Genomic DNA, 27,207 nt, shown 5'->3' with positions numbered 1-27,207 from the left:
CACTCTGATGGCCAGGACCGAATACAGACCAGTCATATCATTACAGATCACTCTGATGGCCAGGCCCGAATACAGACCAGTCATATCATTACAGATCACTCTGATGGCCAGGCCCGAATACAGACCATTCCTATCAGGGTTATTGGCTGGGTGAGGTACAGAACATGGAAGTAAATGAAACCAGCAATACTTATTTTTTTTTAATGTGAGGGATGTCTGTCTAGACTTGAGTGTTATTTCAAAGGGAAACAAAGTGTTCTGATTGTCATTATGCGACTGGCTGGTTTTGATAGGAGCACTCTTCAAGTGGCAATGAGGCAGAATACAATAGGTACAGAACACACAGAGAGACTTTTTACCTGGAATGACTGAACAAAACTCAGAACCTTTAACGATAGTTTCCGGCTGGAATGAAGTAAGTCTTGAAGGCTGAAACGACAAACAATTACACCGTCAACTTACGTTCTTAAAAAATAATAATAGTAGTAAATAATGATAAAATATATGCCATTTAGCAGGCGGTTTTATCCTTAGCGACTTATAGTCGTGCGTGCATGTATTTTACCTATGAGCGGTCCAGGGAATCAAACCTACTACCCTGAAGTTAACATCGCCATACTATACCAACTGAGCTACAAAGGACCGCTTATAAATGCTTATGAAACACTTTTTCCCTTTCCCACCCAAGACATTAAAACAAACTCAGTACCTGTCTTTGCTACAGAGGCCGTGAGAGGCGATCTTTCGGCAAATTTTGCGGTTGAGCTCGGAGCTAAAGAGGGGCATTCCAAAGCACAGCTCTAGAGGAACCCACTCATCTTCTGTCAACAGCGCTGCTGCAAAGGGGGGGGGGGGGGGTACAAAACATGACATCATCAAACGGGCAAGGGGAGCATAATGACGTCATCAAACGGGGACACAGAGAGGAGAGAGAAGTCATACAGAATGGAAAGCGAGAGTATAATAATATTTCAAATACAACTTTATGGTCTATGCCAAGGATGGAAATTCCCATTTGACATAACCTCACAGTAACACAGACGAGTGTGCAGTCGTGCTCTCCCCCATTTAAAAGAAATGGAATGGTGTCAGGAATAGGTTGGAAACTCCCTCCAGCCAAACTTGCATTAATCCAAGGCTTTTAAATGCACGAGTGTACACTTCTGGAGAAGGGTAGAGAATCAGAACGCAGTCAAAAACTCTTCCAAAGAGACTAATATCCACCTATCACACTACTCAGAATGGGGTATCAACACTATCACTATCACACTACTCAGAATGGGGTATCAACACTATCACTATCACACTACTCAGAATGGGGTATCAACACTATCACTATCACACTACTCAGAATGGGGTATCAACACTATCACTATCACACTACTCAGAATGGGGTATCAACACTATCACTATCACACTACTCAGAATGGGGTATCAACACTATCACACTACTCAGAATGGGGTATCAACACTATCACTATCACACTACTCAGAATGGGGTATCAACACTATCACTATCATACTACTCAGAATGGGGTATCAACACTATCACACTACTCAGAATGGGGTATCAACACTATCACTATCATACTACTCAGAATGGGGTATCCACACTATCACTATCACTATCACACTACTCAGAATGGGGTATCCACACTATCACTATCATACTACTCAGAATGGGGTATCCACACTATCACTATCACTATCACACTACTCAGAATGGGGTATCCACACCATCACTATCATACTACTCAGAATGGGGTATCAACACTATCACTATCATACTACTCAGAATGGGGTATCCACACTATCACACTACTCAGAATGGGGTATCAACACCATCACTATCATACTACTCAGAATGGGGTATCAACACTATCACTATCAAACTACTCAGAATGGGGTATCAACACTATCACTATCAAACTACTCAGAATGGGGTATCAACACTATCACTATCATACTACTCAGAATGGGGTATCAACACTATCACACTACTCAGAATGGGGTATCAACACTATCACACTACTCAGAATGGGGTATCCACACTATCACTATCACACTACTCAGAATAGGGTATCCACACCATCACTATCACACTACTCAGAATGGGGTATCCACACCATCACTATCATACTACTCAGAATGGGGTATCAACACTATCACACTATCATACTACTCAGAATGGGGTATCAACACTATCACACTACTCAGAATGGGGTATCAACACTATCACTATCACACTACTCAGAATGGGGTATCACCACTATCACTATCACACTACTCAGAATGGGGTATCAACACTATCACTATCACACTACTCAGAATGGAGTATCAACACTATCACACTACTCAGAATGGGGTATCCACACTAACACTATCACACTACTCAGAATGGGGTATCCACACTATCACTATCACACTACTCAGAATGGGGTATCAACACTATCACTATCACACTACTCAGAATGGAGTATCAACACTATCACTATCACACTACTCAGAATGGGGTATCAACACTATCACACTATCATACTACTCAGAATGGGGTATCAACACTATCACACTACTCAGAATGGGGTATACACACTATCACACTACTCAGAATGGGGTATCCACACTATCACTATCACACTACTCAGAATGGGGTATCAACACTATCACACTACTCAGAATGGGGTATCAACACTATCACACTACTCAGAATGGGGTATCCACACTATCACTATCACACCACTCAAAATGGGGTATCAACACTATCATACTACTCAGAATGGGGTATCCACACTATCACTACCACACCATTCAGAATGGGGTATCAACACTATCACACTATCACACTACTCAGAATGGGGTATCAACACTATCACTATCACACTACTCAGAATGGGGTATCAACACTATCACTATCACACTACTCAGAATGGGGTATCAACACTATCACTATCACACTACTCAGAATGGGGTATCAACACTATCACTATAACACTACTCAGAATGGGGTATCCATACTATCACTATCACACTACCTAGAATGGGGTATCAACACTATCACACTACTCAGAATGGGGTATCAACACTATCACACTACTCAGAATGGGGTATCAACACTATCACACTACTCAGAATGGGGTATCAACACTATCACACTACTCAGAATGGGGTATCAACACTATCACTATCATACTACTCAGAATGGGGTATCAACACTATCACTATCATACTACACAGAATGGGGTATCTACACTATCACACTACTCAGAATGGGGTATCCACACTATCACTATCACACTACTCAGAATGGGGTATCCACACTATCACTATCATACTACTCAGAATGGGGTATCCACACTATCACACTACTCAGAATGGAGTATCCACACTATCACTATCACACTACTCAGAATGGGGTATCCACACTATCACTATCACACTACTCAGAATGGGGTATCCACACTATCACTATCACACTACTCAGAATGAGGTATCAACACGATCACTATCATACTACTCCGAATGGGGTATCCACACTATCACACTACTCAGAATGGGGTATCCACACTATCACTATCACACTACTCAGAATGGGGTATCACCACCACCCGATGGGGCACCTATCACTACTACTCCAGAATGGGGTATCCACACACTATCACCCCGTGGGATCCACCGTCACCTACTCAGAATGGGGTATCAACACGATCACACTACTCCAGAATGGGGTATCAACACTATCACACTACTCAGAATGGTGTATCCACACTATCACACTACTCAGAATGGGGTATCCACACTATCACTATCACACTACTCAGAATGGGGTATCAACACTATCACACTACTCAGAATGGGGTATCAACACTATCACTATCATACTACTCAGAATGGGGTATCAACACTATCACTATCACACTACTCAGAATGGGGTATCAACACTATCACACTACTCAGAATGGGGTATCAACACTATCACACTACTCAGAATGGGGTATCAACACTATCACTATCACACTACTCAGAATGGGGTATCAACACTATCATACTACTCAGAATGGGGGATCCACACTATCACTATCATACTACTCAGAATGGGGTATCAACACTATCACTATCACACTACTCAGAATGGGGTATCAACACTATCATACTACTCAGAATGGGGGATCCACACTATCACTATCATACTACTCAGAATGGGGTATCCACACTATCACTATCACACTACTCAGAATGAGGTATCCACACTATCACACTACTCAGAATGGAGTATCAACACTATCACTATCATACTACTCAGAATGGGGTATCAACACTATCACATTCACACTACTCAGAATGGGGTATCAACACTATCACTATCACACTACTCAGAATGGGGTATCAACACTATCACTATCACACTACTCAGAATGGAGTATCAACACCATCACTATCACACTACTCAGAATGGGGTATCAACACTATCATACTACTCAGAATGGGGTATCCACACTATCACTATCATACTACTCAGAATGGGATATCCACACTATCACTATCACACTACTCAGAATGGGGTATCCACACTATCACTATCACACTACTCAGAATGGGGTATCAACACTATCACTATCACACTACTCAGAATGGGGTATCCACACTAACACTATCACACTACTCAGAATGGGGTATCAACACTATCACTATCACACTACTCAGAATGGGGTATCAACACTATCACTATCACACTACTCAGAATGGAGTATCAACACTATCACCATCACACTACTCAGAATGGGGTATCAACACTATCACACTATCATACTACTCAGAATGGGGTATCAACACTATCACACTACTCAGAATGGGGTATCAACACTATCACTATCACACTACTCAGAATGGGGTATCAACACTATCTATCACACTACTCAGAATGGGGTATCTACACGATCACACTACTCAGAATGGGGTATCAACACGATCACTATCATACTACTCAGAATGGGGTATCACACACTATCACACTACTCAGAATGGGGTATACACACTATCACACTACTCAGAATGGGGTATACACACTATCACTATCACACTACTCAGAATGGGGTATCAACACTATCACACTACTCAGAATGGGGTATCAACACTATCACACTACTCAGAATGGGGTATCAACACTATCACTATCATACTACTCAGAATGGGGTATCAACACTATCACTATCACACTACTCAGAATGGGGTATCACCACTATCACTATCACACTACTCAGAATGGGGGTATCCACACTATCACTATCACACTACTCAGAATGGGGTATCAACACTATCACTATCACACTACTCAGAATGGGGTATCCACACTAACACTATCACACTACTCAGAATGGGGTATCAACACTATCACTATCACACTACTCAGAATGGAGTATCAACACTATCACTATCACACTACTCAGAATGGGGTATCAACACTATCACACTACTCAGAATGGGGTATCAACACTATCACACTACTCAGAATGGGGTATACACACTATCACACTACTCAGAATGGGGTATCCACACTATCACTATCACACTACTCAGAATGGGGTATCAACACTATCACACTACTCAGAATGGGGTATCAACACTATCACTATCACACCACTCAAAATGGGGTATCAACACTATCATACTACTCAGAATGGGGTATCCACACTATCACTATCACACCATTCAGAATGGGGTATCAACACTATCACACTATCATACTACTCAGAATGGGGTATCAACACTATCACACTACTCAGAATGGGGTATCAACACTATCACTATCACACTACTCAGAATGGGGTATCAACACTATCACTATCACACTACTCAGAATGGGGTATCAACACTATCACTATCACACTACTCAGAATGGGGTATCAACACTATCACACTACTCAGAATGGGGTATCCATACTATCACTATCACACTACCTAGAATGGGGTATCAACACTATCACACTACTCAGAATGGGGTATCAACACTATCACTATCATACTACTCAGAATGGGGTATCAACACTATCACTATCATACTACTCAGAATGGGGTATCAACACTATCACACTACTCAGAATGGGGTATACACACTATCACACTACTCAGAATGGGGTATCCACACTATCACTATCACACTACTCAGAATGGGGTATCAACACTATCACACTACTCAGAATGGGGTATCAACACTATCACACTACTCAGAATGGGGTATCAACACTATCACTATCACACTACTCAGAATGGGGTATCACCACTATCACTATCACACTACTCAGAATGGGGTATCAACACTATCACACTACTCAGAATGCGGTATCCACACTATCACTATCACACCACTCAAAATGGGGTATCAAAACTATCATACTACTCAGAATGGGGTATCACCACTATCACTATCATACTACTCAGAATGGGGTATCAACACTATCACACCACTCAGAATGGGGTATCAACACTATCACACTACTCAGAATGGGGTATCAACACTATCATACTACTCAGAATGGGGTATCAACACCATCACTATCACACTACTCATAATGGGGTATCCACACTATCACACTACTCTGAATGGGGTATCCACACTATCCCTATCACACTACTCAGAATGGGGTATCCACACTATCACTATCTCACTACTCAGAATGGGGTATCAACACTATCCCTATCACACTACTCAGAATGGGGTATCAACACTATCACTATCACACTACTCAGAATGGGGTATCAACACTATCCCTATCACACTACTCAGAATGGGGTATCCACACTATCACTATCACACTACTCAGAATGGGGTATCAACACTATCACACTACTCAGAATGGGGTATCCACACTATCACTATCACACTACTCAGAATGGGGTATCAACACTATCACACTACTCAGAATGGGGTATCAACACACTGCACCTCCCCCTACTGTATTACCTCACTCCCCCTACTGTATTACCTCACGCTGAGCAGCACCTCCCCCTACTGTATTACCTCACTCCCTCTACTGTATTACCTCACGCTACACCTCCCCCTACTGTATTACCTCACGCTGAGCAGCACCTCCCCCTACTGTATTACCTCACGCTGAGCAGCACCTCCCCCTACTGTATTACCTCACGCTGAGCAGCACCTCCCCCTACTGTATTACCTCACGCTGAGCAGCACCTCCCCCTACTGTATTACCTCACGCTGAGCAGTACTCCCCCTAATGTATTACCTCACGCTGAGCAGCACCTCCCCCTACTGTATTACCTCACGCTGAGCAGTACTCCCCCTACTGTATTACCTCACGCTGATCAGCACTCCCCCTACTGTATTACCTCACGCTGAGCAGTACTCCCCCTACTGTATTACCTCACACTGAGCAGCACCTCCCCCTACTGTATTACCTCACGCTGAGCAGCACCTCCCCCTACTGTATTACCTCAGCAGGCTGTACTATACCTTCTGCTGTTTGCTTTCCTCCATTGTTGTCCTCTGTGACCAGCTCAAAGGACTCCGTGCTGCTGTTGGCCTCCAATCCACCACCCAGATGACAGTCTCCTGTATAGACAATAACAAATCATTATACACTGAGTGTACAAAACATTAGGAACACCTGCTATTTCCATGACATAGACAGACCAGGTGAATCCAGGTGAAAGCTAGGATCCCTTATAGATGTCACCTGTTAAATCCACTTCAATCAGTTTAGATGAAGGGGAGGAGACAGGTTAAAGAAGGATTTTTAAGCCTTGAGACATGGATTGTGTCTGTGTGTCATTCAGAGGGTGAATGGGCAAGACAAAATATTTAAGTGTCTTTGAACGAGTTATGGTAGTAGTGCTGCTGGGTTTTTCACGCTCCACAGTTTCCCGTGTGTATTAACAATGATCCAACGCCCTGGGCAGTCCCTAAACACACCCATTGTCACTTCCTGGTTTGAGTGGCTATAGGAAGTGGGTGTGTCCAAGTCCAAGGAGGGGCGTTTTGACAGGAGAGAGGTGGGAAAATAAAATGTTTGTTAGTTGGAAAGCCTATTTTTCTTTGATGCTGGACAGGTGAGACTTGAGTTACTTAGAAGAGGTTTACCTTCCTGTGTCTGACACCAGGAAAGAACAACGTTTTGGAAGGCTATTTCAACGGTCTGTTGATTCTTTTTGGGGTCTTTGGCTTCATGTATTTCCTTTGGATAAGACCTATCCATATTTCCCTTGGATAAGACCTATCCATATTTCCCTTGGATAAGACCTATCCATATTTCCCTTGGATAAGACCTATCCATATTTCCCTTGGATAAGACCTATCCATATTTCCCTTGGATAAGACCTATCCATATTTCCCTTGGATAAGACCTATCCATATTTCCCTTGGATAAGACCTATCCATATTTCCCTTGGATAAGACCTATCCATATTTCCCTTTGGATAAGACCTATCCATATTTCCCTTGGATAAGACCTATCCATATTTCCCTTGGATAAGACCTATCCATATTTCCCTTGGATAAGACCTATCCATATTTCCCTTGGATAAGACCTATCCATATTTCCTTTGGATAAGATCCATATTTTATCAATTTGGATTGTTTGGACTTCTTCCTTGGATTCAGAACTGAACTGAGTATTGACTTTCCTTTTTGAAGGCTAGAGACTTGGTCGGCTGTCTAACGTTGAGCTTTTCATTTGTGTTGGGGGGGGGGGGGGGGGGGGGTTGGTTTGATTTTGTATGCCATCATGAAATCCGTGCCTGGTAGGGATCCGGTCAGAGATGCCCCTGACAATCTGAGCACACTATCTTGAAGAACATGCTTCTAATACATAAAGCAGCTCTGACAATGTAGCGAATTCAAAGGGTAGCCCCCGAACCGAGAACTTGAACCCGGGTAAAAAGCGTCTGTCAATAAAGAAGTGGCCAGTTCAGGCCCAGCTGAGGCTAGTTCACCCACAGAGACAGAAGGAAGTGATCCTCCCCAAAAGGGGGAAGACACCCTGGCTTTCATGGCAGCCTTGTATGATTGCTATGACGACCTAGCGACAAGAACGACTTGTGTGGAGAATGACCTTGAGGCCTGTAAGGCCATCACTGATGATGATCTGAAAATCAAAATGGCTGCCATGTAACAATGACTCAATGGCTTCAGCTGTCACAGACATCAAAACACTTGATGCAAATGCCCCCCCAAAAAACTGGAAGAAATGTTACGCTACCAATTTGACAAGGCTTTAGAGACTTCTATCAAGGATCTTGGTCAATCCATGGTGGACTGTCTGAACCGTAGAGACACCAGGTGGGAAGAAAAGCTGAAAGCTGCCAGGCTTCCTGGGAAAAACCTGTCCTTTTTTACCATACTACATGGCTGGATTTGAGTTTTAAAAAAGGGCGGTCTACAACTTCAAACCTCTTGCCAACCTTGAATTTCCATGTTTTGGAGACCAGGACAGTGAGTTAGACCCCCATCTCTTACATTGAGAAGTGTGAGGAGTTTCTTGCTGATGCTGGTCTTTGTAGTTATTGTTGGGCTTGACTTTCTGTCGATGACTGGCCTCAGTCTTGACCTTAACAACTCATGTTATGGTCTACCATTAGCCACAAGACTTTCCTTCTTCCCTTTCTACCAGCAGGAATAACCAGCCAGCAGCCCACAGACCATGCATATGTACAGCGCATTCGGAAAGTATTCAGACCCCTTGAATTTTTCCACATTGTTACATTACAGCCTTACTCTAAAATGGATGTTACCATTTTTTACCCCATAATGACAAAGCAAAAACGCTTAAAAATAAAAAAGTTTACAAATGTATAAAAAAATATATGAATATCACATTTACATAAGTATTCAGACCCTTTACTCAGGACTTTGTTGAAGCGACTTTCGCAGCAATTACAGCCTCGATTCTTCCTGGGTATGACGCTACAAGCTTGGCACACCTGTATTTGCAGAGTTTCTCCTGTTCTTCTCTGCAGATCCTCTCAAGCCCTGTCAGGTTGGATGGGGAGCGTTGCTGCACAGCTATTTTCAGGTCTCTCCAGAGATGTTAGAACAGGTTCAAGTCCGGGCTCTGGCTGGGCCACTCAGAGACTTGTCCCGAAGCCACTCCTACGTTGTCTTGTCTGTGTGTTTATGGTCGTTGTCCTGTTGGAAGGTGAACCTTTGCCCCAGTCTGAGGTCCTGAGCGCTCTGGAGGAGGTTTTCATCAAGGATCTCTCTGTACTTTGCTCCGTTCATCTTTCCCTCGATCCTGACTAGTCTCTTAGTCCCTGCCACTGAAAAACATCGCCACAGCATGACGCTACCACCACCATGCTTCACCGTAGGGATGGTGCCAGGTTTCCTCCAGACGTGACGCTTGGCATTCAGGCCAAAGAGTTCAATCATGGTTTCCTCAGACCAGAGAACCTGTTTTTGCTTTGTCATTATGGGGTATTGTGTGTAGATATATGCCGTTTTATTTTATTTAATCCATTTTAGAATAAGGCTGTAACGTAACAAAACGCGGAAAAAGGGAAGGGGTCTGATTACTATCCGAAGGCCCTGTATGTGGCCATGCCAACACCATCGGGTAGTGCAGCTAAGGCTCTCTTAGGGGATCCAGAGAAGGAGACCAATGTCTCCACGTCACCCTGTCAGGAATCTGAAACCATAATACAGCAGTTGGTTAGTAAGGCGGACACAAGTCGCAGCTTGACAGCATGTTGCATGAGTGGTCCACTATTTGCACAAATTCCGGGTGGACGCACTACTCCTGCATCATAACAACTGATGAGGTCACCATAAAGAAGAAGGCTTCCCGAGTATGTTTACCGAAGCAGGAGGTCAAAGACACGTTGAGCGACGGCAAGGTCAGACGATCTACATCCCCCTGGGCCTCAACTGTAGCGCTTGTGAAGAAAAAGGATGGAGCAACAAGGTTTTGCGTCGATTACAGAGTCTTCAATGCGAAGACCCCTCTTGACGACTACCCCATGCCTCAAATTGAAGGAAATACTGGAGTCCTTACAACAGTGTTCAGCACTATCAACCTCAAGAGTGGATACTGTCCAGTGGCATGGACCCTGCCGGCGTCCTGAAGACACCATTTATTACTCCAGGGGCCTCATTGGAGTTTCTCATTCTTCCTTTCGGTTTGAAAAAATGCTGGAACATCGTTCCAAAGGCTTATGGGAATAGCCCCTTGAAGATGTGAAGGGGGAAGTGTTGCTTTGTGTACATTGATGACATTGTGGTGTACTCCCGCTCAAAGCAACGACACCTGGAAAACCTGACAGCTGTGTTCAGCAGGTTGCACAAAGCCGAGCTCACGGTGAACCAGAAGAAGTGTAACCAGAGGAGCGTTTCCTTCTTAGGCCATGTGGTGTCCACTGAGGGCATCGTGACATGTGGTGTCCACTGAGGGCATCGTGACATGTGGTGTCCACTGAGGGCATCGTGACATGTGGTGTCCACTGAGGGCATCGTGACATGTGGTGTCCACTGAGGGCATCGTGACATGTGGTGTCCACTGAGGGCATCGTGACATGTGGTGTCCACTGAGGGCATCGTGACATGTGGTGTCCACTGAGGGCATCGTGACATGTGGTGTCCACTGAGGGCATCGTGACATGTGGTGTCCACTGAGGGCATCGTGACATGTGGTGTCCACTGAGGGCATCGTGACATGTGGTGTCCACTGAGGGCATCGTGACATGTGGTGTCCACTGAGGGCATCGTGACATGTGGTGTCCACTGAGGGCATCGTGACATGTGGTGTCCACTGAGGGCATCGTGACATGTGGTGTCCACTGAGGGCATCGTGACATGTGGTAAAAAAAAAAAAAAGGTTGAGGCTTTCCAACACCTCAGTCAGTCAAGGACGTGGAGACGTTTCTAGGTATGACAGGATGGTATCATTGTTTCATCCCTCACTACGCAGACCACTCTGCTCCCCTCAATACTCTGAAGAAGAATGATGTGTCTTGGGCATCAGAATGCCAGAAGGCTTGAGGACTTGAAGGAGGGTTAGGGTTAGGGTTAAGCACCAGCGCTCCTCTCCCCCTAGACTTCTACCTGGCCTTTAAAGTACGAACAGATTCCAGTGACATCGGACTTGGTGCTGTTTTGACACAAGAGAATAATGGCGGTGAGTGAGTTATCGCCTCTGGATCAAGACTGCTGAACTATGCTGAGAAGAATTACTCTGTCTCTGAGCGAGAGTGCCTAGCAGGTAATTTGGGCGGTGGAAAAGTGGCTGTCTTTCCTTGAAGGGAGGACGTTCGAGGTCATTACTGAACACTAAGCCCTGGTCTGGGTATTCAACCATCCAATTCAAGACCGGCAAAATGGATGATCAGACTACAGGAGTATGACTTCCATATCACCGACAGAAAAGGACAGTGCAACACCGTTCCGGATGAGCTCTCCCGCACCCTGGTTGGGATACAGAAGCAAGCCACGGTCTACATCATGGTTTTGGCCTTTCTAGGGAGTTTTTTCCTAGCCACCGTGCTTCTACACCTGCATTGCTTGCTGTTTGGGGTTTTAGGCTGGGTTTCTGTACAGCACTTTGAGATATCAGCTGATGTAAGAAGGGCTATATAAATACATTTGATTTGATTGAAAATGGGTATCTATACTGGGTCATCCCTGTTGGATAGGGAGGTCAGAAGTCACCCTGCCCAATCTCTCGGATAGAGCCCCTCTTACCAATAACCACCATTAAGTCTTAGCTACAGTACAATGACAAACTATAATGACTCATCATCCTCTCCTAATCTGGCCACAACTCTGATTCATTTTACAGCAGGTTTGCAAGTCACAAAAATAAATACAATTAAAGGTGCAAAATGCAGAAATCGCTCCTCAATTTCCTGGTTGTTAAAATTCGAATAGTTCGCCTAATTTCAGTTTGCGTGACAAGACAAGCTGTCATTGTGTAGAGAATCATTGTACCATCTAAACCGCCATGAAATATCATGACCGTAAACAATGTATTTGTATTGTCAGCTGTTTGAAGCTGGTGTACAAAACCTACATTAAAAAACACAAAATCTAAACGGGAAGCATAGAAATTGAGCACATAGAACAAGTATACCGCTTCTTAAACTCGCTTTCAATGAGAATGACAGATCTATAACTCAACATTTCTATGTTAATTTTGTCGGGTCACCCAAAAAGTTACATATTGCAGCTTTAAATCCTTCATTCTCTCTCCCAAGCCAAACCCATCCCTCTCCACCTCCCCTCACAGTTCTCTCCCCCTTAACCCCACCCCAGCCAATCTTGTCCCAACCTCCCATCCTTGCCCACCCATACCCACTGGAGCCAAGCTTGTCCCAACCTCCCATCCTTGCCCACCCCAGCCAAGCTTGTCCCAACCTCCCATCCTTACCCACCGGAGCCAAGCTTGTCCCAACCTCCCATCCTTACCCAGCAGAGCCAAGCTTGTCCCAACCTCCCATCCTTGCCCACCCCAGCCAAGCTTGTCCCAACCTCCCATCCTTGCCCACCGGAGCCAAGCTTGTCCCAACCTCCCATCCTTACCCACTAGAGCCAATCTTGTCCCAACCTCCCATCCTTGCCCAACAGAGCCAAGCTTGTCCCAACCTCCCATCCTTGCCCACCGGAGCCAAGCTTGTCCCAACCTCCCATCCTTGCCCACCCAAACCCACTAGAGCCAATCTTGTCCCAACCTCCCATCCTTGCCCAACAGAGCCAAGCTTGTCCCAACCTCCCATCCTTGCCCACCCATACCCACTGGAGCCAATCTTGTCCCAACCTCCCATCCTTGCCCACCCATACCCACTGGAGCCAAGCTTGTCCCAACCTCCCATCCTTGCCCAACAGAGCCAAGCTTGTCCCAACCTCCCAACCTTGCCCACCCATACCCACTGGAGCCAAGCTTGTCCCAACCTCCCATCCTTGCCCACCCATACCCACTGGAGCCAAGCTTGTCCCAACCTCCCATCCTTGCCCACCCATACCCACTGGAGCCAAGCTTGTCCCAACCTCCCATCCTTGCCCAACAGAGCCAAGCTTGTCCCAACCTCCCAACCTTGCCCACCCATACCAACTGGAGCCAAGCTTGTCCCAACCGCCCATCCTTGCCCACCGGAGCCAAGCTTGTGCCAACCTTCTATCTTTTCCTACCCCTCCCTACCTCTCAGACACACTTCCATCCATCCATCAACTTTCTCATCCATTCCCACCCATCATATACCCTACGCATCCACACACCCATTCTCTCCCACCCTACTACACATTCACCATCCTTCACTCTTCCCTCACACTCCCATTCATATACACTCCCACACAAAAAGCTGGTCCTTTTGTGGCAGGGCTGAAATGCAGTGGAAATGTTTTTTGGAGGGATTCAGTTCATTTGCATGGCAAAGAGGGACTTTGCAATTAATTGCAATTCATCTGAACACTCTTCATAACATTCTGGAGTATATGCAAATTGCCATCATACAAACTGAGGCAGCAGACTTTGTGAAAATGTATATTTGTGTCATTCTCAAAACCTTTGGCCAAGACTGTAGTGCGCACATCATTGTTTCCTACTTCATCCTCTTCTCAGAGCAGGGGGTTCTCCTTCAACAGGAAAGGTTTCTTGTAGCTTGATTAGAGCTTCATTGACACTTCTGAATTCCATCATGCGCGTTACCTTCCATACCCACAGCACTGCCGGGAAGCGGAGTTGAGACTTAATTCCTTTTTCCTCCAGTGAATGTCTGATTGGAATGTATTCTTTGTGTCCCTCTCTCAGCTTAGCAGACAGGTCCTGGATGAATAGAATGGACCGGCCGTGGATTTTGATCTCCTTTCTACCCTGTGCCCTCATGTTTATTTTGATCTGATAGTTCCACAGTTTGAAGATTACCATGCGTGGGTATTTAGCGTTCCTCTGTTTCACCCCGATCCGATGGCATCGTTTCAGATCTTCTGGTGATATACCCACGTCAAGTTCCTCTGACATTAGTTTGACAACGTAGCTGGAAAGATCTACTTTTTGCTCGTCTTCCGGGAAGGACAATATTCTCATGTTTCGTCTCATTCTGTTATCTTGCTGGTCCAATTCATCTTCTAAAGTTTGCAGCTTTGTTTCCAAAAGGTACATTTTGTTGTCTTGTTCATTCATGCACATGCCTTGTTTGTGCATCTGACACAATAGCTTCTACCTTCTTTTTTGACGAATCTACTTCTATAATAACAGTTTGTTTGTTTGGTGTGCATTGAGAGCATTTTAGCTATGTTTTCCTTGATAGTATTTAACTGTTCATTACTCTCGCTTGCATCTCCAAGTTGTTCCTTGTCTTTTCCGCTGAGGGAAGTCATGGCTTGTTAGATTTGTGTCGCCGCACCACTTTACTAACTGATTGGTTCGCTGTTGTACATAACTGATCGCTCACACTCTCCCAGCTGCTTGGGGATATGTTGGTCTGGTTTCTACATAGAACCACAGTTTGTCGGTCCAAAACGGAGCTACTGACACCCCATGCGTCCTATCGGTACACACATGCGCCTCTTATATAACCTATTCAGACAGTCAAATTCAAATTGGCAAATCACACAATTGTTAACTCATCCCTTTACAATTTTATAATACATATTTAACGCAATCTTTTGTAGGTAAGAGGAAGGAGGCTGTGGTGACATGTTACTATTAGCAAAGATCATCATGATGATGAGAGAAACAATTAGCAACAGGAACGCTGCAATTAAACCAGACTGATGGCTATCGTTACCGGTACTGGTACCTTAACACCATTAAACCAGACTGATGGCTATCGTTACCGGTACTGGTACCTTAACACCATTAAACCAGACTGATGGCTATCGTTACCGGTACTGGTACCTTAACACCATTAAACCAGACTGATGGCTATCGTTACCGGTACTGGTACCTTAACACCATTAAACCAGACTGATGGCTATCGTTACCTCACTGGTACCTTAACACCATTAAACCAGACTGATGGCTGTTGTTTTTTTTGCATTGGATGCGCCGCATACGCCAATGTCGCACTTCTGGTGAAAGGTGGCAGAGCTAGAGCGGTGTTTGTCAGAAACATGAGACATCCCGAAAATCAGTCTTCTCGCGAAAACGTCTGTAGCGAACGAACGATTTGGCCCCTCTATGGAAAGATGAGACTCCCGCGAACACGACGGTGTTCTCTGTTTTGCTCTATGACCCCCACAAGTGTCCTGGGACTCGTCGGAAGTGTCCTGGGACTCGTCGGAAGTCTGCACAGCTGACCTGCCAACTTCTGTCTGTAGCGTCCCAACAGTGTGGGCAACACACTAATGTGGAAAGGTGAGACTTGCACGAACACGTTGAACGTTTTGCGGTAGGACGCCCACAAAAATCACAAGACTCCTCTGAAGGTCCCCCGGTACCAGTTAAAAAAAATGAAGGGAAGTATATATTAAGATAGTTCAGTGCCCATAATATCTGTTATTCAATGCATTTGTATGGGCTAATAGACAAAATTCAATTTTTCATCAAATATTTTTTTTTTTATACTTCGAGGGCTCTTAAAATTCATAATCAAATGGATAAATGATCCTGGGTTTGACATTCTTAAAATAATTCCATATAGCTTAGTAGAACTCCTGGTCTAAAGTAGTGCACTATATAGGGAACAGGGAAGTGCACTATATAGGGAATAGAGTGCCATTTGAAACGTGCCAGTGAGCCAGAGGAACGTTGTCCATTTGTAGCTTTGTTGTCATTCTGTCTCTGCTTTGTCCAAGAAGCTCCATGTTGGCTGCAGACAGAGTTGGCTGGAGCAGAACCCAGGATGCCAACCAGACTGCCCTCCTCATTAGTTATGGGTCTCCTGCTTCTTCAGGGCCAGGAGTCTTTCCCATCCACCTGAGTTTTTCCTAGCCAGGTGCTGCTTAGCAGATAGTTAGTGCATCAACGCCTTGGTAAATGTCACTGAAAAGAGACAGTAACATTCCTCCTGTCCACACTACCCTGTCACTGTTACCCACCTGCCATCAGACCTACTCCCACCCTGCACCAATACCCACCTCGCCCCGCTATCCTCCACTCACCCCTGCCATCGGAGCTCTCGCTGGCCCTCCTGCGGTGCCTGTTGTTGGGGTTGAGCATGGTGATGTAGCCACACTGGTGCTCCACATCCACCTTCTCCCTCAGCAGTAGCAGGGCCTTGTGGACACACATGTTGGAGGAGGAGAATTCTGGGAGGAAGAGGCAGAAAAGGTTAAATTAGGTTTACGCAGAAAGATTTGTATATCAACTCTTACATGTGATACATTCTAACGTGTCACTTCTTGTAGTCAACCAAATTCAAAAAGAAGAAGGGGCTCGAGAAAGCAACAGGTCTCTGACTTGATTATCTGAAACTATCGTCAGTTCTGCAGGCTCAGATAGATAGCAGCGCATCAAATACAGCAGCTAAAGAACCAGCTACCTCCTTTGAGATCCTCCTGGTCAAACGGGAAGGGGACGTGAACGGTCTCTCCATGACCCTGCAGCCCATGGCCCTGTGGACCCAGAGAGACTTACGTTAGAGTCTGTGTGTGTGTGTGTTTAAATTATGTATTTTTTTTAAATTTATTTAACCTTTATTTAACTAGGCAAGTCAGTGAAAAACAAATTTTTATTTACAATCACTGCCTACACCGGCCAAACCCAGACAACGCTGGGCCAATTCTGCGACGCCCTATGGGACTCCCGATCACGGCCGGTTGTGATACAGCCTGGAATCGAACCAGGGTGTCTGTAGTGACGCCTCTAGCACTGAGATGCAGTGCCTTATACAGCTGCGCCACTCGGGTGTGTGTGTGTGTGTGTGTGTGTGTGTGTGTGTGTGTGTGTGTGTGTGTGTGTGTGTGTGTGTGTGTGTGTGTGTGTGTGTGTGTGTGTGTGTGTGTCTCTTACCTGTATGAGTACAGCGGAGTGTGTGAGGGCGTCATTGAGCATGGCCAGCACGTTAGACGAAGGTACCACACCTGGGTCGTGACCCCAGGAAGTGATGAGCAACCTGTCATAGACCTGGAACTCAAACAACATCATTAATCACCAGGGATCCTCACAACCAGAGAAATTGTATTTTGATGCAATAATTGGTTTACTGGAGTTTGTCTTTCTGATGACAGGTAGTAGCTCGAAGGCTAAACAGCAAGGACCAGCGGTTTCCCAGATAAAGCCAAATCCTAGACTAAGACGGAAGTCCTCCATTGAATTATATTTTTAGTCCAAGACAAAGATTAATGTATGTCTGTGAAACCAGTCCACAGAATATTGGACAGTTAAAACTGACCTGGAAGATGTCCGGTAGTTTCTACAGACTGACCTGGAAGATGTCCGGTAGTTTCTACAGACTGACCTGGAAGATGTCCGGTAGTTTCTACAGACTGACCTGGAAGATGTCCGGTAGTTTCTACAGACTGACCTGGAAGAAGTCCGGTAGTTTCTATAGACTGACCTGGAAGATGTCCGGTAGTTTCTATAGACTGACCTGGAAGATGTCCGGTAGTTTCCGGAGCCTGGAGCCCTTGGACAGCAGCAGGGAGGGAGGACCCTGGCCGGTCACATGGTACAGGTAGAGCTTGAACCAGATGGAGCTCACCTCTGGGATGGCTGGCCCAATGTGCTGCAGGGGGAACAACAATAACATTTATTCATTGATGAATGTATGGTTGATTTGAATAGGGACAGAAAAAAAGCACATACTACTTTATGTACCATTCCATCAGTCTGATTAGCTGGATCCCAGCCAAGGTTGGGGTCAACTCAGTGTTCAATTCAATCCATCAACCAACAAAGTTGATTGAATTTACAAGAATTTTAAAATCCTGATAGAAAACAGCCTGATCCACCCTCCTGACTGGTGCTGATCCACCCTCCTGACTGGTGCTGATCCACCCTCCTGACTGGTGCTGATCCACCCTCCTGACTGGTGCTGATCCACCCTCCTGACTGGTGCTGATCCACCCTCCTGACTGGTGCTGATCCACCCTCCTGACCGTGGCTGATCCACCCCCCTGACCGCGGCTGATCCACCCCCCTGACCGTGGCTGATCCACCCTCCTGACTGGTGCTGATCCACCCTCCTGACTGGTGCAGATCCACCCTCCTGACTGGTGCTGATCCACCCTCCTGACCGCGGCTGATCCACCCCCCTGACCGTGGCTGATCCACCCTCCTGACTGGTGCTGATCCACCCTCCTGACCGCGGCTGATCCACCCTCCTGACCGCGGCTGATCCACCCCCCTGACCGTGGCTGATCCACCCTCCTGACCGGTGCTGATCCACCCTCCTGACCGGTGCTGATCCACCCCCCTGACCGCGGCTGATCCACCCCCCTGACCGCGGCTGATCCACCCTCCTGACCGCGGCTGATCCACCCTCCTGACCGCGGCTGATCCACCCTCCTGACCGCGGCTGATCCACCCTCCTGACTGCGGCTGATCTACCCTCCTAACATGTCCTGTTAGTCAGAGAGAGGCTTGGTAACACAACACCATGAATGAACAGAAAGACAAGTTAGCCTGTTTTTCTCTGTGTCTGTACGCTGAGATTGATCCAACCCAGACTACAGGGCTGGAGAGAGGCAGACAACACAAGTCAGCCTGTAGTTGTATAATTGTATAGGACACACACACACACACACACACACACACACACACACACACACACACACACACACACACACACACACACACACACACACACACACACACTATATTTTGTTGTTGTATTGTTTGTATGTTGTTGTATTTAAAATGTGTGTGACTGTACTTATCTATTAGTGTTTTGTTACGTGTTGTGTTTTGTGTGGACCCCAGGACAAGTAGCTGCTGCTTCAGAAAGAGCTAATGGGGATACAACTAAATATATCTAGATGTATAGTTCTCTGTTCTCCCTGTCAGTCAGACCCCAGCCAGGAGATGAAGACTGTAGTCTGTCCAGGACAAACAGCTTTCTAGTCTGAATGAGTGTGAATCCCCAGACCTGTTGTGGGGTCTGGAGCAGTCTTAGAGCATGGTGACTTGTGCAAACACACACACACACACACACACACACACACACACACACACACACACACACACACACACACACACACACACACACACACACACACACACACACACACACACACACACACACACACACACTCTCAACAGGCTCCAGTCAGAGACAGATGGGGTGGTGAGAGGAGGGGCTGTGAAGGTGTGACCAGTGTGTACCTGAGGTGTGCAGCTGCTGATTGGCCGTATCTCGTTGCTGAGCGGTGCCATGGAGACCAGTAGTTTGTAGTTCTTGTTGAGGACACGGCTGCAGGTGGCCTGGTCTAAACCCAGCAGACTCTCACAACGGAGCATGTCCAGGGGGAGGCCTGTGGGGGAATCAATCACACATGGATCAATCAGATTCGGCGGCATCGATGGCCATGGTCGTAATGCCTCCTAAAAACAAATCCATGCCGTGCGGCCAAAGTGGCCATTGTCCCTTGGGCTGAATATAAAAATGTAATTCCCTGCTCCGAAGCTCATACTGCTCTCTCAGATATCTCAATTCTTATTAGCCAATGCCCGTGTCCTTCTGACAGGCAGTGCAGCCCCGAAGTAGGCTACTAGCGAAGACCGACACATCGGGGAGGCAGCGGAGCACGTCCCTTCTTATCGTCTTCCGAGGCGCATATTGAATATGTTAGAAGAACTGTCCACATTAACTTTTCGTCGGCCAACAAGATGAGTAACGAACAGCAAAAGCACTAGACTATGTTCTAATAATTGTCAACATATAACATCACATTAAGGTGTGGGACGTTCACTGTATTACACAAAATGGTGCCAACAGAAAGGGCTGCCTCGCTTCTAGCTCTTAGATAACTGCAGTATTTTGATATTTTTTTTATATATTATATTATTATATATTATTTCTTACATTGTTAGCCTAGAAAATATTTTGTGTTATTACATACTCCCGGAAAGAACTATTGGATATCAGAGCTGTGGTAAATCACCAGCATTAAAAGCATCGTGACCAGGAATACGACTTTCCCGGAGCGGATCCTTTGTTCGTACCCCCCCCCCCCCTCCCCCCCCCGGGGCAATTGAACCGATTCCAGAAGCCAACCCAAAACAACGGCAGCGGAGGAGAGGTACTCGGAGTGGTCTTCTAGTCCGACTTAGGAGGCGCGGACACCACCCACCGCTTCCGAGGATATTACTCGCCAATGTTCAGTCTCTGGATAATAAAGTTGACAAGCTCAGGGTTTCTTTCCAGAGAGACATCAGGGATTTTAACACACTCTGTTTCACAGAAACATGGCTCTCTCGGGATATACTGTCTGAGTCGGTCCAACCAGTTGGTCAGTTCATCGCGCAGACAGGAATAAATATCTCTCCGGGAAGAAGAATGGCGGGGGTGTATGTTTCATAATTAACGACTCATGGTGTAATTGTAACAACATACAAGAACTCATGCCATTTTGTTCACCCGACCTAGAATACCTCACAATCAAATGCCGGCCTTATTATCTCCCAAGATAATTTTCTTCTGTTATAGTCACGGCAGTGTATATCCCTCCTCAAGCCGGATACCACGATGGCCCTCAAAGAATTTCACTGGACTTTATGCAAACTGGAAACCACATATCCTGAGGCTATTTATTGTAGCTGGGGATTTAAACAAAGCACATTTTTGGAAAAAGGATGCCGAAGTTCTATCAACATATCGACTGTAGTACTCACGCTGCTAAAACACTGGACCACTGCTACTCCAACTTCCGGGATGCCTACAAGGCCCTCCCCCGCCCTCCTTTTGGCAAATCAGATCACGACTCCATTTTGCTCCTCCCTTTCCTATGGGCAGAAACTCAAACAGGAAGGACCCGTGCTAAGGACTATTCAACGCTGGTCTGATCAATTGGAATCCACGCTTCAAGATTGTTTTGATCACACGGACTGGGATATGTTCCGGGTAGCCTCCGAGAATAACATTGACAAATACATGGATACGGTAAATGAGTTAATCAGGAAGTGTATACCGCCCCAATAGATCCACAGACGATGCAATCACCATCACACTGCACACTGCCCTATCCCATCTGGACAAGAGGAATACCTATGTAAGAATGCTGTTCATTGACTATAGCTCAGCATTCAACTCGAGGCCCTGGGTCTGAACCCCACCCTGTGCAACTGGGTCCTGGACTTCCTGACGAGCCGCCCCCAGGTGGTGAAGGTAGGAAACAACACCTCCACTTCGCTCATCCTCAACACTGGGGCTCCATAAGGGTGATTGCTCAGCCCCCTCCTGTACTCCCTGTTCACCCATGACTGCATGGCCAAGCACACCTCCAACTCAATCAAGTTTGCAGACAACACAACAGTAGTCAGCTTGATTACCAACAACGACAAGGGGAGGAGTTGCGGGCTCTTGGAGTGTGGTGCCAGAAAAATACCTCTCACTCAACATCAACAAAACAAAGGAGATGATCTTGGACTTCAGGAAACAGCAGAGAGAGCACTGCCCTATCCACATCGACAGGGACCACAGTGGAGAAGGTGGAAAGCTTCAAGTTCCTCAGCGTACACACCACTGACAAACTGAAACTGAAAAAGAAATTTGGCTTGGCACCTAAAACCCTCACAAACTTTTACAGATGTACAATTGAGAGCATCCTGCTTGGTATGGCAACTGCACTGCCCGGTAAGAGTGTGCAAAACAGTCATCAAGGCAAAGGGTGGCTACTTAAAAGGAACTAAAATAGAACATATATTTTGATTTGTTTAACACTTATTTGGTTACTACATGATTCCATGTGTTATTTCATAGTTGATCTTTTTACTATTATTCTACAATGTAGAAAATAGTAAAAAACAAAGAAAAACCCTTGAATGAGTAGGTGTGTACAAACTTTTCACCGGTACTGTATATAAATATGTATATGTATATGTATAAATGTGTATATATATATTTTATAACTAGATACAATACAACTGAGGCCATGGTAATGCTTTTGGCTGTTAAACTGCTTCTGTACTGTAGTTTGCACTAAGAGCTCTTTTCAAAGGATAGGTCTCTCAAAGGCCCAAGGATCCAGGTGAACAGGGGTGGTCTGCCAGGTTACTGGGACAACAACCAAACATGGGTTAGAGGGAAGTTTTAGTCGCAGTGCAAATATCATGGTACAGCTATATAGACACTCAATCATCCTGGGATTCTTTATGGTAATTTTACAAACATATATTATGGTAAGTATAATCAAAACTTGTATCTCGAGAGCTTCATGTTCCTCAGTGTCCACATCACTATGGCTCTATCACACACACCAACACAGTCATGAAGAGGGCACGACAACGCCCAATCCCCATCAGGAGGCTGAAAAGGGTTGGCATGGGACCTCAGATCCTCAAAAAGTTATACAGCTGCACCATTGAGAGCATCTTGACTGACTGTATCACTTGGAATGGCAATTGCTCAGCATCCGACCACAAGGCGCTATAATAGAGGGTAGTGTGTACGGCCCCAGTACATCACTGGGGGCCAAGCTCTCTGCATTCAGGACCTCTGTACCAGGCGGTGTCAGAGAAAAGTTAAAGACTCCAGACACCCAAGTCATAAACTGTTCTCTTTACTACTGCGTGGCAAGCGGTACCGATGCAGCAATTCTGGAACCAACAGGACCCTGAACAGCTTCTACATCCAAGCCATAAGACTGCTAAATTGTTAGTCCGGGTAGCTATTGGTTAACTATTTAACTATCTGCATTGACCTTTTTTGCACTTTTTTTTGACTCATCACATACGCTGCTGCTACTGTTAATTATCTGTTACTTATTCCTAGTTAAGCGTACATGTAACCTACATACACTGCATGGCCAAAAGTATGTGGACACCTGCTCGTCGAACATCTCATTCCAAAATCATGGGCATTAATATGGAATTGGTCCCCAATTTTCTGCTATAACAGCCTCCACTCTTCTGGGAAAGGCTTTCCACTAGATGTTGGAACAATGCTGCGGGGACTTGCTTCCATTCAGCCACAAGAACATTAGTGAGGTTGGACACTGATGTTGGGCGATTAGGCCTGGCACGCAGTTGGCTTTCCAAAGGTGTTCGATGGGGTTGAGGTCAGGGCTCTGTGCAGGCCAGTCAAGTTCTTCCACATCGATCTCGACAAACCACTTCTGTATGGACCTCACTTTGTGCAAGGGGGCATTGTCATGCTGAAACAGGAAAGGGCCTTCCCCAAACTGTTGGCACAAAGTTGGAAGCACAGAATCATCTAGAATGTCATTGTATGCTGTAGCGTTAAGATTTCACTTCACTGGAACTAAGGGGCCCGAACAATGAAAAACAGCCCCAGAACACTATCTCCTCCACCAAACTTTACAGTTGGCAATATGCATTCGGGCAGGTAACGTTCTCCTGGCATTCGCCAAACCCAGATTCGTCAGTCGGACTGCCAGATGGTTCATCACTCCAGAGAACGCGTTACCACTGCTCCAGAGCCCAATGGCGGCGAGCTTTACATCACTCCAGCCGACGCTTGGCATTGCGCATGGTGATCTTAGGCTTGTGAGCGGATGATCAGCCATGGAAAGCCATTTCATGAAGCTCCCGACGAACAGTTCTTGTGCTGACCTTGCTTCTGATAAAAGATTTTATATGTTTAAAGATAATGATTAAATAATTCTACCCTGAAACTATACCATTAGAGATTACAGTTTATGTATAATGCATAATTAAAGTATTAAACATAAGTCCAACTAGGTTGGACTGGAAGGGAGATAAATGTGTGTGTGTGCCGAAGAAAATACCAAGAACAATAGAGACTGTGTTTGGCTCGACCTGGCTAGAACTCTGAGAAACTTATGATAGGACAGGGAGTACTTCTCAAGGTTTCTCTAATCTCAGGGGAATGGAACGGACAGCGCTGGATAGTGATACACAGAGGTGAAAACTCTGGAGTAGCACACAACTCACCTACTGTTTGTGTGTATGTATGTGCGTAGGATGTCTACTGTTTGTGTGGATGTATGTGCGTAGGATATCTACTGTTTGTGTGGATGTATGTGCGTAGGATATGAAGTGAAGTATAAAATGGATGTCTTTGTATAATGGACTTCAGAGTACCCTCGTGAATAAACATTTTGACTATTGTAAACTGGGACTCAGTCTGTTTCATTCAACCAGAATCTTACAAATTCTGGGTTGCAGACTGAGTAGTTTAATTAAAGTTCAGTTTAAGAATATTGAGAACGAAATTCTCTTAACAGCTTCCAGAGGCAGTTTTGAACTCATTAGTGAGTGTAGCAACCGATAACGCGATTTTTACGCGCTGTGCGCATCAGCACTCGCCGGTCCTGTTCTTTGAGCTTGTGTGACCTACCACTTCGCGGCTGAGCCGTTGTTGCTCCTACATGTTTCCACTTCACAATAACGGCGCTTACAGCTGACCCGGGGCAGCTCTAGATGTGACGAACTGACTTGTTGGAAAGGTATCATCCTATGACGGTGCCACGTTGAAAGTCCCTGAGCTCTTCAGTAAGGCCATTCTACTGTCAAATGTTTGTCTATGGAGAAGTTGGGTGGGGACCGAGGAGAGGGTGGATGGGGACCGAGGTTGGGGACCGAGGAGAGGTTGGATGGGGACCGAGGCTGGGGACCGAGGAGAGGGTGGATGAGGACCGAGGAGAGGGTTGATGGGGACCGAGGAGAGGGTGGATGGGGACCGAGGAGAGGGTGGATGGGGACCGAGGATGGGGAGGGAGGAGAGGGTGGATGGGGACCGAGGAGAGGGTGGATGGGGACCGAGGAGAGGGTGGATGGGGACCGAGGAGAGGGTGGATGGGGAGCGAGGAGAGGGTGGATGGGGACTGAGGAGAGGGTGGATGGGGACCGAGGAGAGGGTGGTTGGGGACCGAGGCTGGGGAGCGAGGAGAGGGTGGATGGGGACCGAGGAGAGGGTGGATGGGGACCGAGGAGAGGGTGGTTGGGGACCGAGGAGAGGGTGGTTGGGGACCGAGGCTGGGGAGCGAGGAGAGGGTGGATGGGGAGCGAGGAGAGGGTGGATGGGGACCGAGGCTGGGGAGCGAGGAGAGGGTGGATGGGGACCGAGGCTGGGGAGCGAGGAGAGGGTGGATGGGGACCGAGGCTGGGGAGCGAGGAGAGGGTGGATGGGGAGCGAGGAGAGGGTGGATGGGGAGCGAGGAGAGGGTGGATGGGGAGCGAGGAGAGGGTGGATGGGGACTGAGGAGAGGGTGGATGGGGACCGAGGAGAGGGTGGATGTGGACTGAGGAGAGGGTGGGGACCGAGGAGAGGGTGGATGGGGACTGAGGAGAGGGGGAATGGGTTATCTTGGTATGCATTTCATTGATTATTTTTGTAACCTCCCCTCTCTAAAAAAATAATAATCATCTCAAAATAAAAGTTGTTAAAAAATCAAATAAAGGTACGTTCATTCTGAATTCAGTGTGTGTGTCTCTGGACAGAGTAACAATTGTTGTGTTTGCATCTCATTTGGGTCGTACACACTCAGTTCAGTTCTGTTGGCACGAGTATTTCATTTACACAGACCAAAATATAAACAGTCACAATAACTGAATGTGAAAAAACTTGACTTGATGAAAGCACCCAAAACCATAAAACAAAAAGCACCACCAAAAACACTAAATCCAAAACAACACTTACAGACAGGATGTTAAAGCTACTAACTACTAACAGACAGGATGTTAAAGCTACTAACTACTTACAGACAGGATGTTAAAGCTACTAACTACCTACAGACAGGATGTTAAAGCTACTAACTACTTACAGACAGGATGTTAAAGCTACTAACTACTAACAGACAGGATGTTAAAGCTACTAACTACTTACAGACAGGATGTTAAAGCTACTAACTACTAACAGACAGGATGTTAAAGCTACTAACTACTAACAGACAGGATGTTAAAGCTACTAACTACTAACAGACAGGATGTTAAAGCTACTAACTACTTACAGACAGGATGTCAAAGCTACTAACTACTTACAGACAGGATGTTAAAGCTACTAACTACTTACAGACAGGATGTCAAAGCTACTAACTACTTACAGACAGGATGTCAAAGCTACTAACTACTTACAGACAGGATGTCAAAGCTACTAACTACTTACAGACAGGATGTCAAAGCTACTAACTACTTACAGACAGGATGTCAAAGCTACTAACTACTTACAGACAGGATGTTAAAGCTA

The 27,207-nt window shown here is 45.9% G+C and overlaps 1 protein-coding gene across 5 annotated transcripts in view; it reads right to left on the bottom strand.

The window, feature by feature from the left end:
- The window catches only part of LOC106589122 (protein FAM91A1), a 100,588-nt gene that overhangs the window by 12,612 nt on the left and 60,769 nt on the right, over positions 1 to 27,207 (bottom strand). For 4 of the 5 annotated variants that reach the window (XM_082970263.1, XM_082970266.1, XM_082970265.1 and 1 more), the window contains 8 exons: positions 20,205 to 20,353; positions 18,472 to 18,606; positions 17,892 to 18,005; positions 17,422 to 17,494; positions 17,042 to 17,188; positions 7,469 to 7,567; positions 710 to 836; positions 360 to 429 (listed from right to left, as the gene is read on the bottom strand). In XM_082970263.1, coding sequence (XP_082826389.1) covers positions 360 to 429; positions 710 to 836; positions 7,469 to 7,567; positions 17,042 to 17,188; positions 17,422 to 17,494; positions 17,892 to 18,005; positions 18,472 to 18,606; positions 20,205 to 20,353 — 914 coding nt within the window. The remainder of the gene's footprint in view (positions 1 to 359; positions 430 to 709; positions 837 to 7,468; positions 7,568 to 17,041; positions 17,189 to 17,421; positions 17,495 to 17,891; positions 18,006 to 18,471; positions 18,607 to 20,204; positions 20,354 to 27,207) is intronic. The other variant, XM_082970264.1, reaches the window with a different exon arrangement.

Source organism: Salmo salar, chromosome 27 (assembly GCF_965601325.2).
Source record: "Salmo salar chromosome 27, fSalSal1, whole genome shotgun sequence".
Taxonomy (NCBI): domain Eukaryota; kingdom Metazoa; phylum Chordata; class Actinopteri; order Salmoniformes; family Salmonidae; genus Salmo; species Salmo salar.
The sequence above is the reverse complement of the archived record's forward strand: the minus strand, read 5'-3'. Positions and strand labels throughout refer to the sequence as shown.